Raw genomic sequence first — 17500 nt, forward strand, 5'->3', positions numbered from 1 at the left:
TGTTTAAGGCTCATAGCTAACACACTCTGCTGGACTATAGAGCAGCTTTAGTTGATCAGTGGTGCTGCTGGTCTATTTCAGCTCCTCAGAATAGCAGCGCTCCAACAATGCGCCTTCACACACCTCCTTTATAGAGCAGCACACACACACACACACACACACACGAGGCCACAGATGGAGTCACTATCTAAACAACGAGGAGCAAAATGGGAGAATTCCTGCTGCGCTGGTCTGAAAACAGCAACACATCACACCAAACACGTCCTGAGCTTTACTCTGCTCTCTGGCTTCTCCTCACACACACACACGTTCGCTGTGCTGTCTGCAGTGCTGTCATGTGGAATGATCTATAAACACCGTGAGGAGCAGACGGAGTGGATGCAGTGTTTCATCATGTCCCAGTGACTGAAAACAGCAATAACTCAGTATAATAATCCCAGTCCAGCGCACGGCCGGCAGCATATCTCCAGCTCAGAGCTTTCACAGAGCCCACACACACAGCAGAGGAGCAGTGATGCAGACTCAGCACTGCGCATGACCTAACCACATATTGAGCAGACCTCGCGTTCACACACTCCTGCTCTGACTGTGTGTGTGTGTGTGTGTTCTCCAGCGTTCCACAAAGCGGGCCGGCAGGCGGAGGCGGTGCGGGTGCTGGAGCAGCTTACCCATAATGCAGTGGTGGAGAGCCGCTTCAGCGATGCCTCGTACTACTACTGGATGCTGTCGATGCAGTGCCTGGACATCGCCAGAGGTGTGTGTGAGTGTGTGCGTGTGTGTGTATTCTACAGAGGTGTGTGTGTGTATAAGCATGTATGTGTGTGTGTGTGTGTGTGTGTGTGTGTGTTCTACAGAGGACAGTCAGCAGAAGCAGGAGATGCTGAAGAAGTTCCACAGTTTCCAGCATCTGGCGGAGCTTTACCACGTCTATCACTCTGTCCACCGCTACATGGTGACACACACACACACACACACACACACACACAATCAAACTCATACTGTGCGTGTGTGTTCTTCACAGGAAACTGATGAAACAGGAAGTGCTCAGTGTATTCTTCTTCTGTTGTCAGTCTGAGCCGTTCAGCTCCAACATGCCGGAGATCCTGTTCAACATCTCCCGCTTCCTGTTCCACAACCTCAGCACACACACACCCATGGGCATCTCTAAAGTGTATCCTTTGCACACACACACACACACACACACACACACACACACACGCTGAATGCGTTTCTCGCTCACACCTCAGCCAGTGGAGACGTGTGAATGTTGTGAAACCTTGAAGTGTATTTTCAGAGTCTGATCTGTCACACACACACACACACACCTCCTCGCGCTGTTCTTCTCACTCTCGCTGTGTGAACTGTCAGCTGTTTATTTTGGGGTGTGTGTGTGTTTAGTCTGAGAACAGTGTCAGGATGCTGTGTGTGTGTGTGTTGGAGATGATGCTACAGACTTTATTCACAAACACACCACACACATGAAGAGCACACACATGCACTGTGTGTGTGTTTGTGTGTGTGTGTGTTCATGCTGATGCCATCACACAGACTCTGTGTTTGCGGTGTGGTTGTCTATAGTTCACCTGTAGTGTGTGTGTGTGTGTGACAGACGGCACTGCTTCATCTTCACCTGCTTCACCAGAACACCAGCAGCTTGTCTGAGCTCGCTGTCCATTGTAGTTTATTAATATAATGTCTGTATTTTAATATTTTACACAACATATGTATTGTTAAAAACCTGTTTTACTCTGCAGCTGACCGAGAGTCAAAGCTGATCCGATTATATTCCACAGTCGAGGTGGACACCTCATCAACTCACTCCCAGTGTGATTTAGATAGACTGCAGTACCACACACGACCAGCAGGGCACACCGCCTGTAGACATGGTCAAGACGATCTGCTGCAGGTCAAAGCGAGCATCAGAATGGGGAAGAAAGGGGATTTAAGAGACGCTGAACGTGGCATGGTTGTTGCTGCCAGACGGGCTGCTCTGAGTATTTCAGAAACTGCTGATCTACTGGGATTTTCACGCACAACCATCTCTAGGGTTTACAGAGAATGGTCTGACAAAGAGGAAATATCCAGTGAGCGGCAGTTCTGTGGGCGCAAATGCCTTGTTGATGCCAGAGGTCAGAGGAGAATGGCCAGACTGGTTCCAGCTGATAGAAAGGCAACAGTAACTCAAATAAGCACTCGTTACAACCGAGGTCTGCAGAAGAGCATCTCTGAACACACAACACGTCCAACCTTGAGGCGGATGGGCTACAGCAGCAGAAGACCACACCGGGTGCCGCTCCTGTCAGCTAAGAACAGGAAACTGAGGCTACAATTCACACAGGCTCACCAAAACTGGACAATAGAAGATTGGAGAAACGTTGCCTGGTCTGATGAGTCTCCATTTCTGCTGACACATTCAGATGCTCGGCTCACAATTTGGCCTCAACAACATGAAAGCATGGATCCATCCTGCCTTGTATCAGCGGTTCAGGCTGGTGGTGGTGGTGTAATGGTGTGGGGGAGATTTTCTTTGGGTCCATTAGTACCAATTGAGCATGGTGTCAACACCACAGCCTACCTGAGTATTGTTGCTGACCATGTCCATCCCTTTATGAGCACAGTGTCTCCATCTTCTGATGGCTACTTCCAGCAGGATAACGCACCATGTCATAAAGCTCCAATCATCTCAGACTGGTTTCTTGAACATGACAATGAGTTCACTGTACTCAAATGGCCTTCACAGTCACCAGAGCTCAATCCAATAGAGCACCTTTGGGATGTGGTGGAACGGGAGATTGGCATCATGGATGTGCAGCCGACAAATCTGCAGCAACTGTGTGATGCTATCATGTCAATATGGAGCAAAATCTCTGAGGAATATTTCCAGTAGCTTGTTGAATCTCTGACATGGAGGATTAAGGCAGATAAGGGTGTGAGTTCAGGGTTTACTGTAGTGAGTGTGTGGAGCTGTCTGTGTGTATCTGATGATGATAATGGTGAAGATGCGCTGTGTTGTTGTTGTTTATTGTTGTTGTCCATGACGGCTGTGCAGAGATACACTCTACGCTCTGGCCAAGCAGAGTAAGCTCCTGGGAGCGTATAAAGTGTCTCGACACGCCTTTGAGAAACTGCAGAGTCTGAAGATCCCGGCCAGATACCAGGACAGTGTGGAGCTCAGCAGCCTGACGGTCCGCTCCAAACCCTACCGCGACAATGAGGTGTGTGTGTGTGTGTGTGTCAGGCTCACTTCAGCTGTTGCCGAGAAGTGTGTTGTTAAATGTGTGTGTGTGTGTGTGTGCAGGATCTGATCCCGATGTGTTACCGATGCTCCACTAATAACCCACTGCTCAACAATCAGGGAAACTCCTGCATCAACTGCAGACAGCCCTTCATCTTCTCTGCCTCCTCGTATGGTGAGTATACACACACACACACACACACACTTCACCTGCACACACACCTGTCATTACAGCAGAAGTCAGCATCTGCCTTGAGTGCCGTCAGGAGCACACATTAAACAAAGGCTTGGTGGAAATCATGTGTAGAGTGAGAGTTACAGGGTTTAAGGCTGGGTCTGCTGTGAAGTGAAGCTCCTGTCATGAACTCCTGTCCCTCATATGGATCATCAGAGCTTCATCACCTTCAGACACTAATAGCTGAAATGTGAGAGCTCCTCATCCTGCATCGAGAATAAGGGTCAACAGGATCCTCAGAACTCTCCACGCGTCCTCAGAGTCCAGCTGTGATCAGACCAATCCTGTGTGCCAACACTGTGAAGCTGGCAGTGTTAAGGCTGGGTTATTCTTCGGTGCCGAGTGATCGGTGGGGTTGTTTAGTGTTTTCTGAACTCTACCTTAATGTACAGGTAGCTCAAACTCGCTCATTCAGAGGTGGGAACCAGCAGATTCAAAACATCAGTCTCCATCTGGAGCTCCATCACGGGACTCGACACATGTAAAGACTCGCTCCATTGGGCTCACAGCTCTCAGCACTGCCCACACTCGTCACTCCTTCCTCTCCCAGACTCCTGCAGCTCCTCCAGCTGATCTCAAGGTGTTCCAGGCCAGCAGAGACTCATACAGCTGTCCCTCCTCTGAGTCTCCTCTGGGCCTCCTCTGGACCTCCTCTAGGTCTCCACCGAGTCTCCACTGAGTCTCCTCTGGGCTTCTTCTTAGCCTTCTCTGGACCTGCTCTGGTTCTCCTCTGGGCCTCTCTCGGGCAGGCGTCAGGATGTGTCTGATTCAGAGCTGAACCCCTCAGCAGTCTTCTGTGTGTGGAGGATCATCAGTGGCTCTCTGTAAGCTCCTCTCCTGTCTCTGAGTCTGCAGAGGAAACTCATTCAGCTGTTTGTCTCCCAGATCCTGTGCTCTCAGTGACCCAGTGCTCAGATCCTGTTCTCTCAGTGACCCAGAGCTGATGACCATCAGTGAGGGCAGGACCGCAGACTGATCCGTACACCCCTTTTAGCTCAGCTCCACAGTGGACGCACACTGACCGCATTACTGCTGCTCCCTAAAGCAGACCCCACCATCAGTACTGTTCTGAAGATGAATGAAGCTCTCAGGATGACTTACAAGATGGTGTGTGTGTGTGTGTGTGTGTGTGTGTGTGTGTGTGTGCAGAGGTGCTCCCCCTGGTGGAGTTTTATTTGGATCAGGGCATCAGTGATGAGGAGGCCGTGTCTCTGATTGATCTGGAAGTTCCTCGTGTGGAGAAAAACAAGAGCTGGCAGGAGATGAGCAGCGGCGGTAATACACACACACACACACACACACACACACACACACACACACAGATACCGATACAAACACAGCCTCTGGCTTAACAATTTCTATAATTAATGAAGCTGTGTGTGTGTGTGTGTGTGTGTCAGAGTCTCAGTGTCTGAAGCTGGAGGACGGGCCTGATGACCCAGAGGACGACCCATTCACTGCTAAACTCAGCTTTGAGGTGACACACACACACACCCCTCTGCATAATCCTTCATCAGTATATTAGAGACGTCCCGCATGTCAGGCGTCCCGCAGGTCCCGCAGGTCTGGCGTAGACTCACAGCACATATAGAGTTCCTATAGGCCTCAAACAAAACATCAGCTAATGTTGGACCATGATTATGTGTGTCATGACACTGTTAGACACGCGTCTCCTCGATGGGTTAAAGTAAAACAACACTGTCAGAATACAGTATATTGAAGAAGACCCCCCCCCCCCCATTGCTCTTACTGTCATGCTGTGGAGGAGCTGTGCACACACTACAGGTCAGATCAGCTCTCTCGCTCAAGTTCAAAGCAGTTCACACAGACAGAAGGAACCGCTGATCGAGAGAGGATGATCCACTGCTTCCTCAATCGTGGATGTGTGTTTACATCAGGTGTCCGTTACTATACCCGAGCAGCCCGCCAGTAAAGACTGTGTGGGGAGCGCTGAGATGATGCTGCAGGAGGACTGGACTCCATACTGTAACTGTGTAGAGCTCTGACCAATGTAGGAGTATCTCTTACCTTCAGAAATATCAGTGTGTGTGTGTGTGTGTGTGTGTGTGTGTGTGCAGCAGGGGGGCAGTGTGTTTGTGCCGGTGCGGGTCAGTCGTGCAGTGCTGCGCTCCATGTCCAGACGGGATGTGCTGATCAAGCGTTGGCCCGCTCCGCTCAGCTGGCAGTACTACCGCTCGCTCCTGCCCGACGTCAGCATCACCATGTGCCCATCCTGCTTCCAGGTGTGTGTGTGTGTGTGTGTCCTCTGTTATTTGTCTGTTTGACTCTATATCCTCTGTTGTGTGTCTGATGGTTGTATGTGTGTGTGTGTGTGTTTTCTCAGATGTTCCACAGTGAGGACTATGAGCTGTTGGTTCTCCAGCACAGCTGCTGCCCGTTCTGCCGCCGACCCATCGACGAGTCCTGCTAACACACACTCCTGTTCACCCCGGTATGATCATCAGTCCTGCTAACACACACTCCTGTTCACCGCGGTATGGTCATCAGTCCTGCTAACACACACTCCTGTTCACCGCGGTATGGTCATCAGTCCTGCTAACACACACTCCTGTTCACCGCGGTATGATCATCAGTCCTGCTAACACACACTCCTGTTCACCCCGGTATGATCATCAGTCCTGCTAACACACACTCCTGTTCACCGCGGTATGATCATCAGTCCTGCTAACACACACTCCTGTTCACCGCGGTATGATCATCAGTCCTGCTAACACACACTCCTGTTCACCGCGGTATGGTCATCAGTCCTGCTAACACACACTCCTGTTCACCGCGGTATGGTCATCAGTCCTGCTAACACACACTCCTGTTCACCGCGGTATGATCATCAGTCCTGCTAACACACACTCCTGTTCACCGCGGTATGATCATCAGTCCTGCTAACACACACTCCTGTTCACCGCGGTATGATCATCAGTCCTGCTAACACACACTCCTGTTCACCGCGGTATGGTCATCAGTCCTGCTAACACACACTCCTGTTCACCGCGGTATGATCCGCTCTGAGCCGCTGTAAACCCGTCAGTAAATGCCAGCTCAGCACAGCTCTGATAGGATTACACAGATCAACACAAAGCAGATTGCAGAGGTGCTGGACACACACACACACACACAGCTCATTACACCCCTGCGCATCCACACGTCTCTCATGTTGGAGGTGTTTTTAATAAAGATTAATATTTCAGTCTGTTGATCTCTCTCTCTCTCTGTGTGTGTGTGTGTGTGTGTGTGTGTGTGTGTGTGTGTGGTAGTGAAGTGTACTTCAGCATCATGTTCACTGTGTTTGGTCTTCATCTTCTGAGGCGCAGCTCATTTATTAGAGCAGACCCACACAGAAGAGGTGTGTGTGTGTGTGTGTGTGTGTGTGTGTGTGTGTGTGTGTAGGGTTGTGTTCTCTCAGTGAAGGAAACCTGTCTGTTATTGAGACGAGATCTTGTTTTGTTGATGAATCATTGGATGGAGACGCAGCCGGCCCTAATGAGCAGCAGTAGTGTGTTGAGTGTGGGCAGGTGAGAGTGTGTGTGCTGCTGTTGTGTCTCCATGTCTGGATTATCCCCCTCTCTGACCCCAATCTGGCCACTCACTCCTGTAAATTGCGCTGTAATCTGCTTAATCTGGACTCATGGGGTTCACATAAGAGCGCAGCGCCGGCTCTGCGGGCTTCATCTGCGGAGGTGTGCCGATCTACACTGCTCCATCATGAACGGGACGGAGGGACCAAACTTCTACGTGCCGATGTCCAACCGTACAGGTCTGGTGCGCAGCCCGTTCGAGGAGCCGCAGTATTACCTGGCCGAGCCGTGGCAGTTCTCCCTGCTGGCGGCCTACATGCTGTTCCTGATCCTGGGCTCTTTCCCAATCAACGCGCTCACGCTCTACGTCACGGTGCAGCACAAGAAGCTGCGCACGCCGCTCAACTACATCCTGCTGAACCTGGCGGTGGCCGACCTGTTCATGGTGCTCGGAGGCTTCACCGTCACGCTCTACACCGCCCTGCACGGCTACTTCCTGCTGGGGGTCACCGGCTGCAACATCGAGGGCTTCTTCGCCACACTCGGCGGTGAGCACACTACAACACTGTAAAGCACACTACAGTGGAGGAGAGTACAGTACAGCACACTACAACACAGCAGAGCACAGTTTAGCACACTACAGTGGAGGAGAGCGCACTAGTGCAGTGTTTCCCAACCCTGTTCCTAGAGCCACAGCAACAATACACATTCTGGAAGTCTCCCTCATCGGACCCCTTCTGATGTTCTGATGAGCTTACACAGGGGTTTGATTAGGGAGAGGATCAAAATGAGTACTGTTGGTGTGCCTTCAGGAACAGGGTTGGGAAACACTGTACAAGAGAACACTACAGCGCAATAGAGCACACTACAGTGGATGACACTAAGAACACTACTGTAGTGTGGAGCATGCTGATTATAGTAGAGCAGTAGAGCACAGACTGTATAGTAGAGCACACTAACTTTAGAGGATACTACAGTAGAGACTAGCACACTACAGTGTCATAGCGCACACTAACTAGAGCACACTAACTGTAGAGCAAATGACTAATATCCCTACCACACATGAAGGACTCAACATTACCTTCACTGTAGATAAAGCAGGTAAAGCGCTCCGTCCCTGTGATGTTCCTCTGGGGTGTGTTAGGTGTGTGTTGGACCTGCACAGGTGTGGAGCTGATGTGTGTGTGTGTGTGTGTGTGTAGGTGAGATCGCGCTCTGGTCTCTGGTGGTTTTGGCCATCGAGCGCTATATAGTGGTCTGTAAACCCATGAGCACGTTCCGCTTCGGGGAGAAACACGCCATCATCGGAGTGGGCTTCACCTGGGTCATGGCCCTCACCTGCGCCGTGCCCCCGCTGCTCGGCTGGTCCAGGTAAAACAGAACACACACCTGCAGAAACACACACCTGAGCCCACGCGGAGCTGAGTGGAGAGTGTGTGTGTGTGTGTGTGTGTGTGTGTGTGTGCAGGTATATCCCCGAAGGAATGCAGTGTTCGTGTGGAATTGATTACTACACTCCTAAACCTGAAGTGCACAACACCTCATTCGTCATCTACATGTTCATCCTGCACTTCTCCATCCCTCTGCTCATCATCTTCTTCTGCTACAGCCGCCTGCTCTGCACTGTCCGCGCTGTAAGACACATACACACACACAATAGTGCAGGGCAGTCATTCTCATTAGTATGAATGGTTCAGTTTAGTTAGATGACTATAGCTTATACACGTTCAGTTATACTGCAGTCCGCTGTTACCAACACCTACTCAAACCAGCTCAGCTGAGAAGAGCCATCTTAGAGAGTCAGATCAGCCACACTATCGTCTCTCCAAACCTGTATGAGCCTCTGGGTTCTGTGGGGCAGTTTTGGTGCACCTTGACTTTTGTTACAATAATTGAACTTCTTTGTTGGTTTTATATACGAGCACAGATATATAAACACAGATATATACGAGCACAGACATATAAACACAGATATATATGAGCACAGATATATAAACACAGATGTATACACACAGATATATACGAGCACAGATATATGAACAGATATATACAAGCACAGATATATATACGAGCACAGATATATACGAGCACAGATATATACGAGCACAGATATATAAACACAGATATATAAACACAGATATATACGAGCACAGACATATAAACACAGATATATACGAGCACAGACATATGAACAGATATATACAAGCACAGATATATATACACGAGCACAGATATATACGAGCACAGATATATAAACACAGATATATACGAGCACAGACATATAAACAAAGATATATACGAGCACAGACATATAAACACAGATATATACGAGCACAGACATATAAACACAGATATGTACGAGCACAGACATATAAACACAGATATATACGAGCACAGACATATAAACACAGATATATACGAGCACAGACATATAAACACAGATATATACGAGCACAGATATATAAACGCAGATATATACGAGCACAGACATATAAACACAGATATATACAAGCACAGACATAAACGGAGATATATAAACACAGATATATACGAGCACAGATATAAAAACACAGATATATATGATCACAGACATATAAACACAGATATATATGATCACAGACATATAAACACAGATATATACGAGCACAGACATATAAACAGATATATACGAGCACAGACATAAACGGAGATATATAAACACAGATATATACGAGCACAGATATAAAAACACAGATATATATGATCACAGACATATAAACACAGATATATACGAGCACAGACATATAAACACAGATATATACGAGCACAGACATATAAACACAGATATATACGAGCACAGACATAAACGGAGATATATAAACACAGATATATACGAGCACAGACATATAAACACAGATATATAAACACAGATATATATGAGCACAGACATATAAACACAGATATATATGAGCACAGACATATAAACACAGATATATACGAGCACAGACATAAACGGAGATATATAAACACAGATATATACGAGCACAAACATATAAACACAGATATATACGAGCACAGACATAAACGGAGAAATATAAACACAGATATATACGAGCACAGACATATAAACACAGATATATACGAGCACAGACATATAAACACAGATATATAAACACAGATATATACGAGCACAGATATATAAACAGATATATACCAGCACAGACATATAAACACAGATATATATGAGCACAGATATATAAACACAGATATATACGAGCACAGATATATAAACACAGATATATACGAGCACAGATATATAAACACAGATATATACGAGCACAGACATATAAACACAGATATATACGAGCACAGATATATAAACACAGATATATACGAGCACAGACATATAAACGGAGATATATAAACGCAGATATATAAACACAGATATATACGAGCACAGACATATAAACACAGATATATAAACACAGATATATACGAGCACAGACATATAAACGGAGATATATAAATGCAGATATATAAACACAGATATATACGAGCACAGACATATAAACACAGATATATAAACACAGATATATACGAGCACAGATATATAAACAGATATATACCAACACAGATATATAAACACAGATATATACCAGCACAGACATATAAATACAGATATATATGAGCACAGATATATAAGCACAGATATATGAACACAGATATATACGAGCACAGATATATAAACACAGATATATACTGTACAAGCACAGATATGTACGAGCACAGATATATAAACACAGATATATAAACACAGCTAATAAACACAGATATATGCTGATGTGCTGTTTTTAGGCCGCCGCTCAACAGCAGGAGTCAGAGACCACGCAGAGGGCGGAGCGGGAAGTGACGCGGATGGTGGTTGTCATGGTGATTGCATTCTTAGTGTGCTGGGTGCCGTATGCTAGTGTGGCCTGGTACATCTTTGCTAATCAGGGCACAGAATTCGGTCCGGTGTTCATGACTGTTCCTGCCTTCTTTGCTAAGAGTGCAGCGCTCTATAACCCCGTCATCTACATCATGCTCAACAGACAGGTGAGACAGCGCTGATTTACAGTACATTCACACTGCATATGGATTATACAATGCCTGCTTATACAGCTTAAATCAATTCTGTAAAAGCATCTGTAATTACACTACTGTACTGGCATCCACACTTTAAACAACCCTAAACCTCAAACTCTCCATAACCTAAACAAATATACACTAAACCTGTCCCCAGCCTTATACAGCAATTAAACTCACCAATAACACTAAACCTTTACCTGTCCTCAACTGACTCTCTTACTTACACAACCTTTACCTTACCCAACCCTTAAACTTACCCGGACCACTAAACCTTTACCTATCCTGACCCTCTAACTGACCCGGACCACTAAGCCTTTACCTCACCTTAACTGACCCGGACCACTAAACCTACCTGGCTCTGTAATCTTCCAGCTTGAGCACACCTGTGTTAATGTTTGTTAATTATGCTCCTGATCAGCCGTCTCTGTGGTTCTGCCCTCTCTGCGGTTCTGCCGTTTCTGCGGTTCTGCCGTTTCTGTGGTTTCTGCCGTCTCTGTGGTTCTGCCGTCTCTGTGGTTCTGCCGTCTCTGTGGTTCTGCCGTCTCTGTGGTTCTGCCGTCTCTGCGGTTCTGCCGTTTCTGATGTTTTTGTGGTTCTTTGTTGTCCTCAGTTCCGGAACTGCATGCTGTCAACGGTGTGCTGCGGGAAGAACCCGCTGGCCGAGGATGAGAGCAGCTCCGCCGTGTCCAGCAAGACCCAGTCCTCCGTGGTGTCCTCTGCTCAGGTGTCTCCAGCCTGAAGACCCCGCCCTTCTGCTAACATCAGCCAATCAGAGCGCTCTACTGCTGCTGTGCGTTCTCAACTCTCTGTCATTGTATTTTATATGTAAAACAGATCAAGTGTCCCAAATCACACACGTCCCTACTGTACAGTGTTGGATAAACAGTGTGCCTGAGTTCATAGCATTGTTAAAACAGTGTGTGAGAAGTTCCTGGACGATCTACTACTTCCAGCGAGATTCTGTAGTGTGCATCCAAAGCACACTCCGCTATCCCATAATGCACTGTGAGAGAATTCATGAATAAAAGAGATGCAGGTCATGTGATCATCTGAGTAACATTCACACTATATAGAGCACACTTTTCTAGCAGTCGTGTAGTAAACATAGACCATACTCCAGCAGGAGGTGGCACGTCTTTACAGAAGGTCATGTTGCTACAGGTAGCAGATCAACATCAGTCCCTCAAACACAGTAACTGAAGCTTCTCTTTGACATGTTGGCTGTTGTTTACATTATTACCTGTGCTTGTAGTTCCAATCAAACTCACCTCCAGTGTGCAATGCTTTATGGGTAATTTCAGCAGTCGAGTACAGACACGTCTACACTTCACATTCCTGCTGGAAACAGTAGAGCATCCAGAACCGTCAGCGTACTCTTTTCAGCACACTACAGTTTGGGACACACTCATTCTGTTTTCAGGAGGGCGAGTGTGTGAATTGGGACGCAGCCGATGTTGATCTCAGCAGCTGTTTGATTGGCTCTGCTGTGGTGTATTGGTTCTGTCCGGCTGGTAGATCAGTGTAAATATGAGTGTGTCCAGTCCCCCTGTACTGGAGAATCAGCAGGATCGAGGACGCTTAGATGTACATGCTGTCTGGAACTCTGTTCGTGTGTGTGTGTGTGTGTGTGTGTGCGTGTGTGCGTGTGTGTGTGTGTGTGATGACCTGAGTTATATAATCGAGATGTGAAACACACACACACACACACACGTTCCCTTCTGATTAAACACCTCAGCACTGAGAGCAGCACTGCCTCATGTCAGTCTTTAGTAAAGTTTCTCTTTATTGATAAATTTCCCTTTCTCCAGATCAACAACATTAAAGGTTTGAGCAGATTATCTACAAACGTGTGCACAGGCCGGGCGCTGAGCCGTCCCAGAGAGACAGCCGGAGCCAAACCTGTCAGTGAGAAGAGTTAATAAAACACCAGAGTGTCCCAAATGAACACCAGTGCAGGTACAGACGTGCGTCAGAAAGACCCTCCTCATCCACAGAGTCACCACAGTCATCACACACAGATAAATATTGCTAAAGAGAAGGTCTCGAACAATCCAGTGCATAATCCTCTCTCCCCGAGGGGCGGTCAGTGCGTCACAATACACAACTCCTGTTCCACACACACACACATCAGACACGGGCAAGAGCCCAACACACACTCATACACACGGCCAGGGCAGTGAAGTGCTTTCAGAAGAGGTAAAGAGACAGAGCACACACTACTGAAAAGCCTCATCATTCACCCTGCCTTCACTCCAAACCTGACAGAGCTTCTGTCTGTTGAACACTAAAGGAGAACATTTGAAGAATGCTGGAAACCTGTAACCGATGACCTGCAGTGTTTCCTTCTCCTGCTACAGTCAATGCTTACAGGTTTGAGCAGAGTGAGAAACCTTTCATTGAGGGTGAACTGTCCCTTTAAGAAGGCTGTGTTTCCTGCGCTTCAGGTGTGTGTGTGTGTGTGTGTGTGTGTGTGTGTGTGTGTGTGTTCAGGCCTCGCTGCTGCACTCGTAGATGTTGTCCTCCACCAGAGCGATGACCTGCTCAAACTTGTGCTGCAGCTGCGTGCGTCGAGCGGTCGGGTTCGAGTCCAGCGCACTCGCCACCTGAGGAGCACACACACACACACACACACACATCAGTGGAGCTCACTGAGATTCACTGTTCTGACACACACACAAACACACACACACACACTCCAGCTCAACACAGCAGAGCACTGAAGAGTGTGTGTGTGTGTGTGTGAACAAACTGATGAGGAGCCACCTGCAGCTACTGCTGACAGTAAACAGACTCTCTCACACACACACACACACACACACACACACTCGTGCAGTGATCTGCAGGTCTCTGTAATCAGCAGTGTTTGTTAAACCCTCATGCAGTGCCTCAGTCATGCACACACACACACACACACACTCTCACCTGAGCACGGTATCTCTTGGCGTACTTGTAGACCTCAGTGAGGGCCAGGGTGGTGTTGAACTCGTTCCTGTGTTTCTGCAACACCAAAGACACACACACACACACACACACACACACACACACACACACAGTGTAAACAAGACTGAACTAACGGTCATGATGACTCTATAGGCAGCAGCCTGCTGAGGGAGCATGTGCTATAGTGTGTGTGTGTGTTACCCACCCGTGACTCCTCAGCCAGGTGTGTGTTCATCTCCTGTTCGCTGAGCGCCGGCAGCTCCTGGATCTGTCTGTAGAAGCTCTGCACCCTCTTCTTATACTCCGGGATCTCTTTAGCGTACAGCAGCTTATTAGTGGGAGAGTCCTGGAACACAGACGCCAGCGGGTCACACACACACACACACACACACACACACACACTGTCAGGAGTGAAGGAGTGAGGCGGCAGCTCTTCTACTGTTACACACTATACACACACAGCTTGATCAGCTCATATGGATCAACACACACCCTTCATGTCCGACTGTGTGCCGCCCCACTGACAGCTGTACTTGTGTGTGTGTGTGTGTATGCATGCGTGCGTGTGTCACCTTGCCGAGCTGCAGGTCAGACAGTGAGCAGGCGTCGATGAAGGCCTGAGCGATGACCGACAGACAGGCGTCCATGTGGTCCGTCTTCTCGATGTCGAACACAAACTGAGGATTCTTCAAGATGTTCACCCAGAAGCGCAGCGGCAGACTGCACACACACACACACACACACACACACAGTGTTAGCAGCACACACACACATCTATACACACACAGTGTTAGCAGCACACACACAAACATCTATACACACACACGCGCGCGCGCGCGCGCACCTGTTGGTCTTCCAGATGTGCAGTGTGTCGGGGTCGGTGATGCCGCGTTTGTCCGCCTGCTCCTCCAGGAAGTCGAAGAAGTATTTGACGGCGAGCGGAGGATTCTCTGCTGGGACACTGAGGATGGCCTGGAACAGATCGTCCAGAAACTTCTGCAGCGTGCCCTGAGGAGGAGACACACACACACACACACACACACACACACACACCGTTGACTTGAAAGTTTCCCCATATGTTGGTAAGAGAACTCCATACATGCACTGAGGACACGTGTCATGAGTCTACAACTGAAGTCATGCGTAATCAAATTAAATGATGCAGGGAAACAGTGTTGAACACATGAAGAAAGGAAGGTGTAGCTGTGCAGTGAAAGCCCAGACAGCAGCTGAAGTCTCTCAGTAGCTCTTCAGCACTCCTCTGCTCTTCCTCAGTGTAAATGAACACCAGCAGCTTCAGTCCAACATCTACATCAGCAGGAGGATGAAGATCAAACCATTTCAGCAAGACAATGATCTAAAACACAGCCGAGGAGACTCTCAGAGGAGGAGGAGGCTTTCAGAGAAAGAAAATCAAGCTGTAGAATGGCCCAGCCAATCACCTGACCCGAATCCAATAGAGAATACAGAATAACTGTACAGACTTGATAGACGAGACCCACAGAAGCATCCAGATTCTGACACTCTGTTGAAGTCTGTGAGAAACTCACACCTGAGCGATGCTTGAGGCTTCATTCTCCATATGAGAGGCGTCTGTCAGCTGCCGTCATTAGACCAGCCTAAACTCTAACAGTCTAACCTTTTCTTATATATATATATATATACCCACATAGCAAAATATCTTTGGCCCAGCTCTGGCCCACACAATCAGCTTTTGCTTGGCCCACATGCCGCAGTGAATTACGGTACATGACTGGACCAAGTCCGGCTTCCAGACAAGGGCCAAACATGGACCATATCTGGGCTAAGTCTCAGCCAAGTTAATAACCCATAACTGAGCCTGAACTGGGCCAGATATGTTGGTGTGTCACGACTGCAATGAAATTGATAAACCCATAAATCATTGCGCTATAGGCGTGCTATGGGTGTGCTTTTTCTCAAAGCGACCCGATTGGTAGAATTTTTTTCTTTATTTGAAAATAATAAAATATATATTTTAAAAGTGGGTCAAGACAGGCCAAACTTACATGGCCCACATATCAGTTATTAACATCTGGGCCCAATACTACATTTTACTTCTGGCCCAAGTATTGTGTGCTGCCTTAAAGACGGTTCCACCTTTGCCAAACCAGAGCCATGTTTGGCCCACATGCTGTATGCCAGTGCCGGATGAATGCCTGCTGTGCCATATTTATGCCAAATCTGGGCCAGAATTCTTTGCTAACTGGGTATAATCTCTGTAAATGCATGAGTGATCTTTCCGTCGTCTCTTCATACCTCAGTTTCTCATCTTCTGACCAATCATTGCTCTCTAGTGTCTGACATGTCCCGCCCCTTTCTTCTCATTGGCTGTTCATTTATTGTGCTTGAGCTCGATCACTCTCACTAGCAGAGCTGTGAGAAAAACAACACTATTGGCTGATTTCTATAAAGGGGAGGAGTTACTCTATGCCCCGCCCTCTCATGTTTCAGTTGAGATTACATCAAACATCCAATAGAAAAGGCCGATTTCAGAGCGCTTCAGTGGAGCTTTAAGAGTTTCAGTGACTGCATCTCTAAAGGGACAGTCGAGCAGTCTAACAGTGTACTGTCTCTTTAACTGTGTGTGTGTGCGTCTGTGTGTGTGTTCATCAGAGAGTCAGATTGAGCAACAGTGTCCGCTGCGCTGCAGGATTGCTCCACATCTCCACCTCTGCATCAGCTCCGGCTCTTTCACCACAGCACTATTGCAGAGATCCAGAGGTTACACACAGTGCTGTAATGAAGACTCAGTGTGTGCGGACGGGGACAGAAGACCAGAGAGTTCAGCTTCAACCCTGATCAAACACACCTGAACCAGTTAATGATGACCTGAGCAGCACTTGATGATTACAGGCAGGTGTGTTTGATCAGGGGTGCAACTGAAGTCTGCAGGAAGGGAGATCTCCAGGAACAGGGTTGGTCACGTCTGGTGTAGATTGTTCTGTTAGTAGTGTAGTCTCTATAGTGTCCAGCAGGTGTCAGTGTCAGTGTGCTGCTGCGTCTGAACACACTATTGACCTGATAACTCTAATCAATCTAATCAATCAAGTCATTTAGCTACTGGAGTAGGTTCACCAGCATTTACACTCACACACACACACACACACACACACACACACACACACTCAAACGTTCATCTGCTCAGTTGACCTCCAACCCTCATTCAACACACCTGATCAGACTACTGGAGTGCTTCAGGTGAGTGTGTTGGAGCAGGGCTGGAACTAAACTGCAGAGCTGTGTTCCTCCAGGAGCTGAGTTTGACAGCCCTGATACAGAGCATAACGAGCCTGAATCTGGTTATATGTGGACGAGCAATAATTCATTCACTTCAGCTCAGTCCCTTTATTAATCTGGGGTCACCATAATAATAATAATAATAATAATCGTGCAGTTCTCTGATGGGCCACTGGTGGCGCTCACAGAGAC

The 17500-nt window shown here is 47.6% G+C and overlaps 3 protein-coding genes across 4 annotated transcripts in view; 2 read left to right on the forward strand and 1 right to left on the reverse strand.

Moving 5' to 3' along the window:
• Positions 1-6678, forward strand: part of ift122 (intraflagellar transport 122 homolog (Chlamydomonas)) — an 18212-nt gene extending 11534 nt beyond the window's left edge. The window contains exons 21-29 of one of the 2 annotated variants that reach the window (XM_056464533.1): positions 614-754; positions 855-952; positions 1071-1171; positions 3050-3215; positions 3299-3410; positions 4620-4745; positions 4871-4947; positions 5549-5713; positions 5815-6678. In XM_056464533.1, the coding sequence (XP_056320508.1) occupies positions 614-754; positions 855-952; positions 1071-1171; positions 3050-3215; positions 3299-3410; positions 4620-4745; positions 4871-4947; positions 5549-5713; positions 5815-5901 (1073 nt within the window). In that variant the 3' untranslated portion in view covers positions 5902-6678. The remainder of the gene's footprint in view (positions 1-613; positions 755-854; positions 953-1070; positions 1172-3049; positions 3216-3298; positions 3411-4619; positions 4746-4870; positions 4948-5548; positions 5714-5814) is intronic. The other variant, XM_056464534.1, reaches the window with a different exon arrangement.
• A 50-nt stretch (positions 6679-6728) lies between these two features.
• Positions 6729-12849, forward strand: exorh (extra-ocular rhodopsin). Its single transcript, XM_056464539.1, has 5 exons — positions 6729-7551; positions 8206-8374; positions 8472-8637; positions 10838-11077; positions 11721-12849. Exons 1-5 carry the CDS (start codon positions 7032-7034, stop codon positions 11847-11849), a joined length of 1224 nt encoding a protein of 407 aa, XP_056320514.1. The 5' UTR covers positions 6729-7031; the 3' UTR covers positions 11850-12849.
• Positions 12850-12869: 20 nt separating this feature from the next.
• The window catches only part of plxnd1 (plexin D1), a 49877-nt gene continuing 45246 nt past the window's right edge, over positions 12870-17500 (reverse strand). Inside the window, exons 32-36 of the mRNA XM_056464532.1 lie at positions 14895-15058; positions 14623-14770; positions 14256-14396; positions 14033-14107; positions 12870-13713 (exon numbers count right to left, since the gene is read on the reverse strand). Coding sequence (XP_056320507.1) covers positions 13597-13713; positions 14033-14107; positions 14256-14396; positions 14623-14770; positions 14895-15058 — 645 coding nt within the window. The 3' untranslated portion in view covers positions 12870-13596. The remainder of the gene's footprint in view (positions 13714-14032; positions 14108-14255; positions 14397-14622; positions 14771-14894; positions 15059-17500) is intronic.

The sequence above is a fragment of the Danio aesculapii genome, chromosome 8 (genome assembly GCF_903798145.1).
Source record: "Danio aesculapii chromosome 8, fDanAes4.1, whole genome shotgun sequence".
Taxonomy (NCBI): Eukaryota; Metazoa; Chordata; class Actinopteri; order Cypriniformes; family Danionidae; genus Danio; species Danio aesculapii.

Excerpts from the sequence above, each read along its gene's own strand:
- exorh (XM_056464539.1), top strand. The coding sequence starts at position 7,032 with ATGTCTGGATTATCCCCCTCTCTGACCCCAATCTGGCCACTCACTCCT. Across the intron at positions 7,552-8,205 it reads CTTCTTCGCCACACTCGGCG|GTGAGATCGCGCTCTGGTCT; the intron begins GTGAGCACACTA and ends GTGTGTGTGTAG. Across the intron at positions 11,078-11,720 it reads ACATCATGCTCAACAGACAG|TTCCGGAACTGCATGCTGTC; the intron begins GTGAGACAGCGC and ends TGTTGTCCTCAG.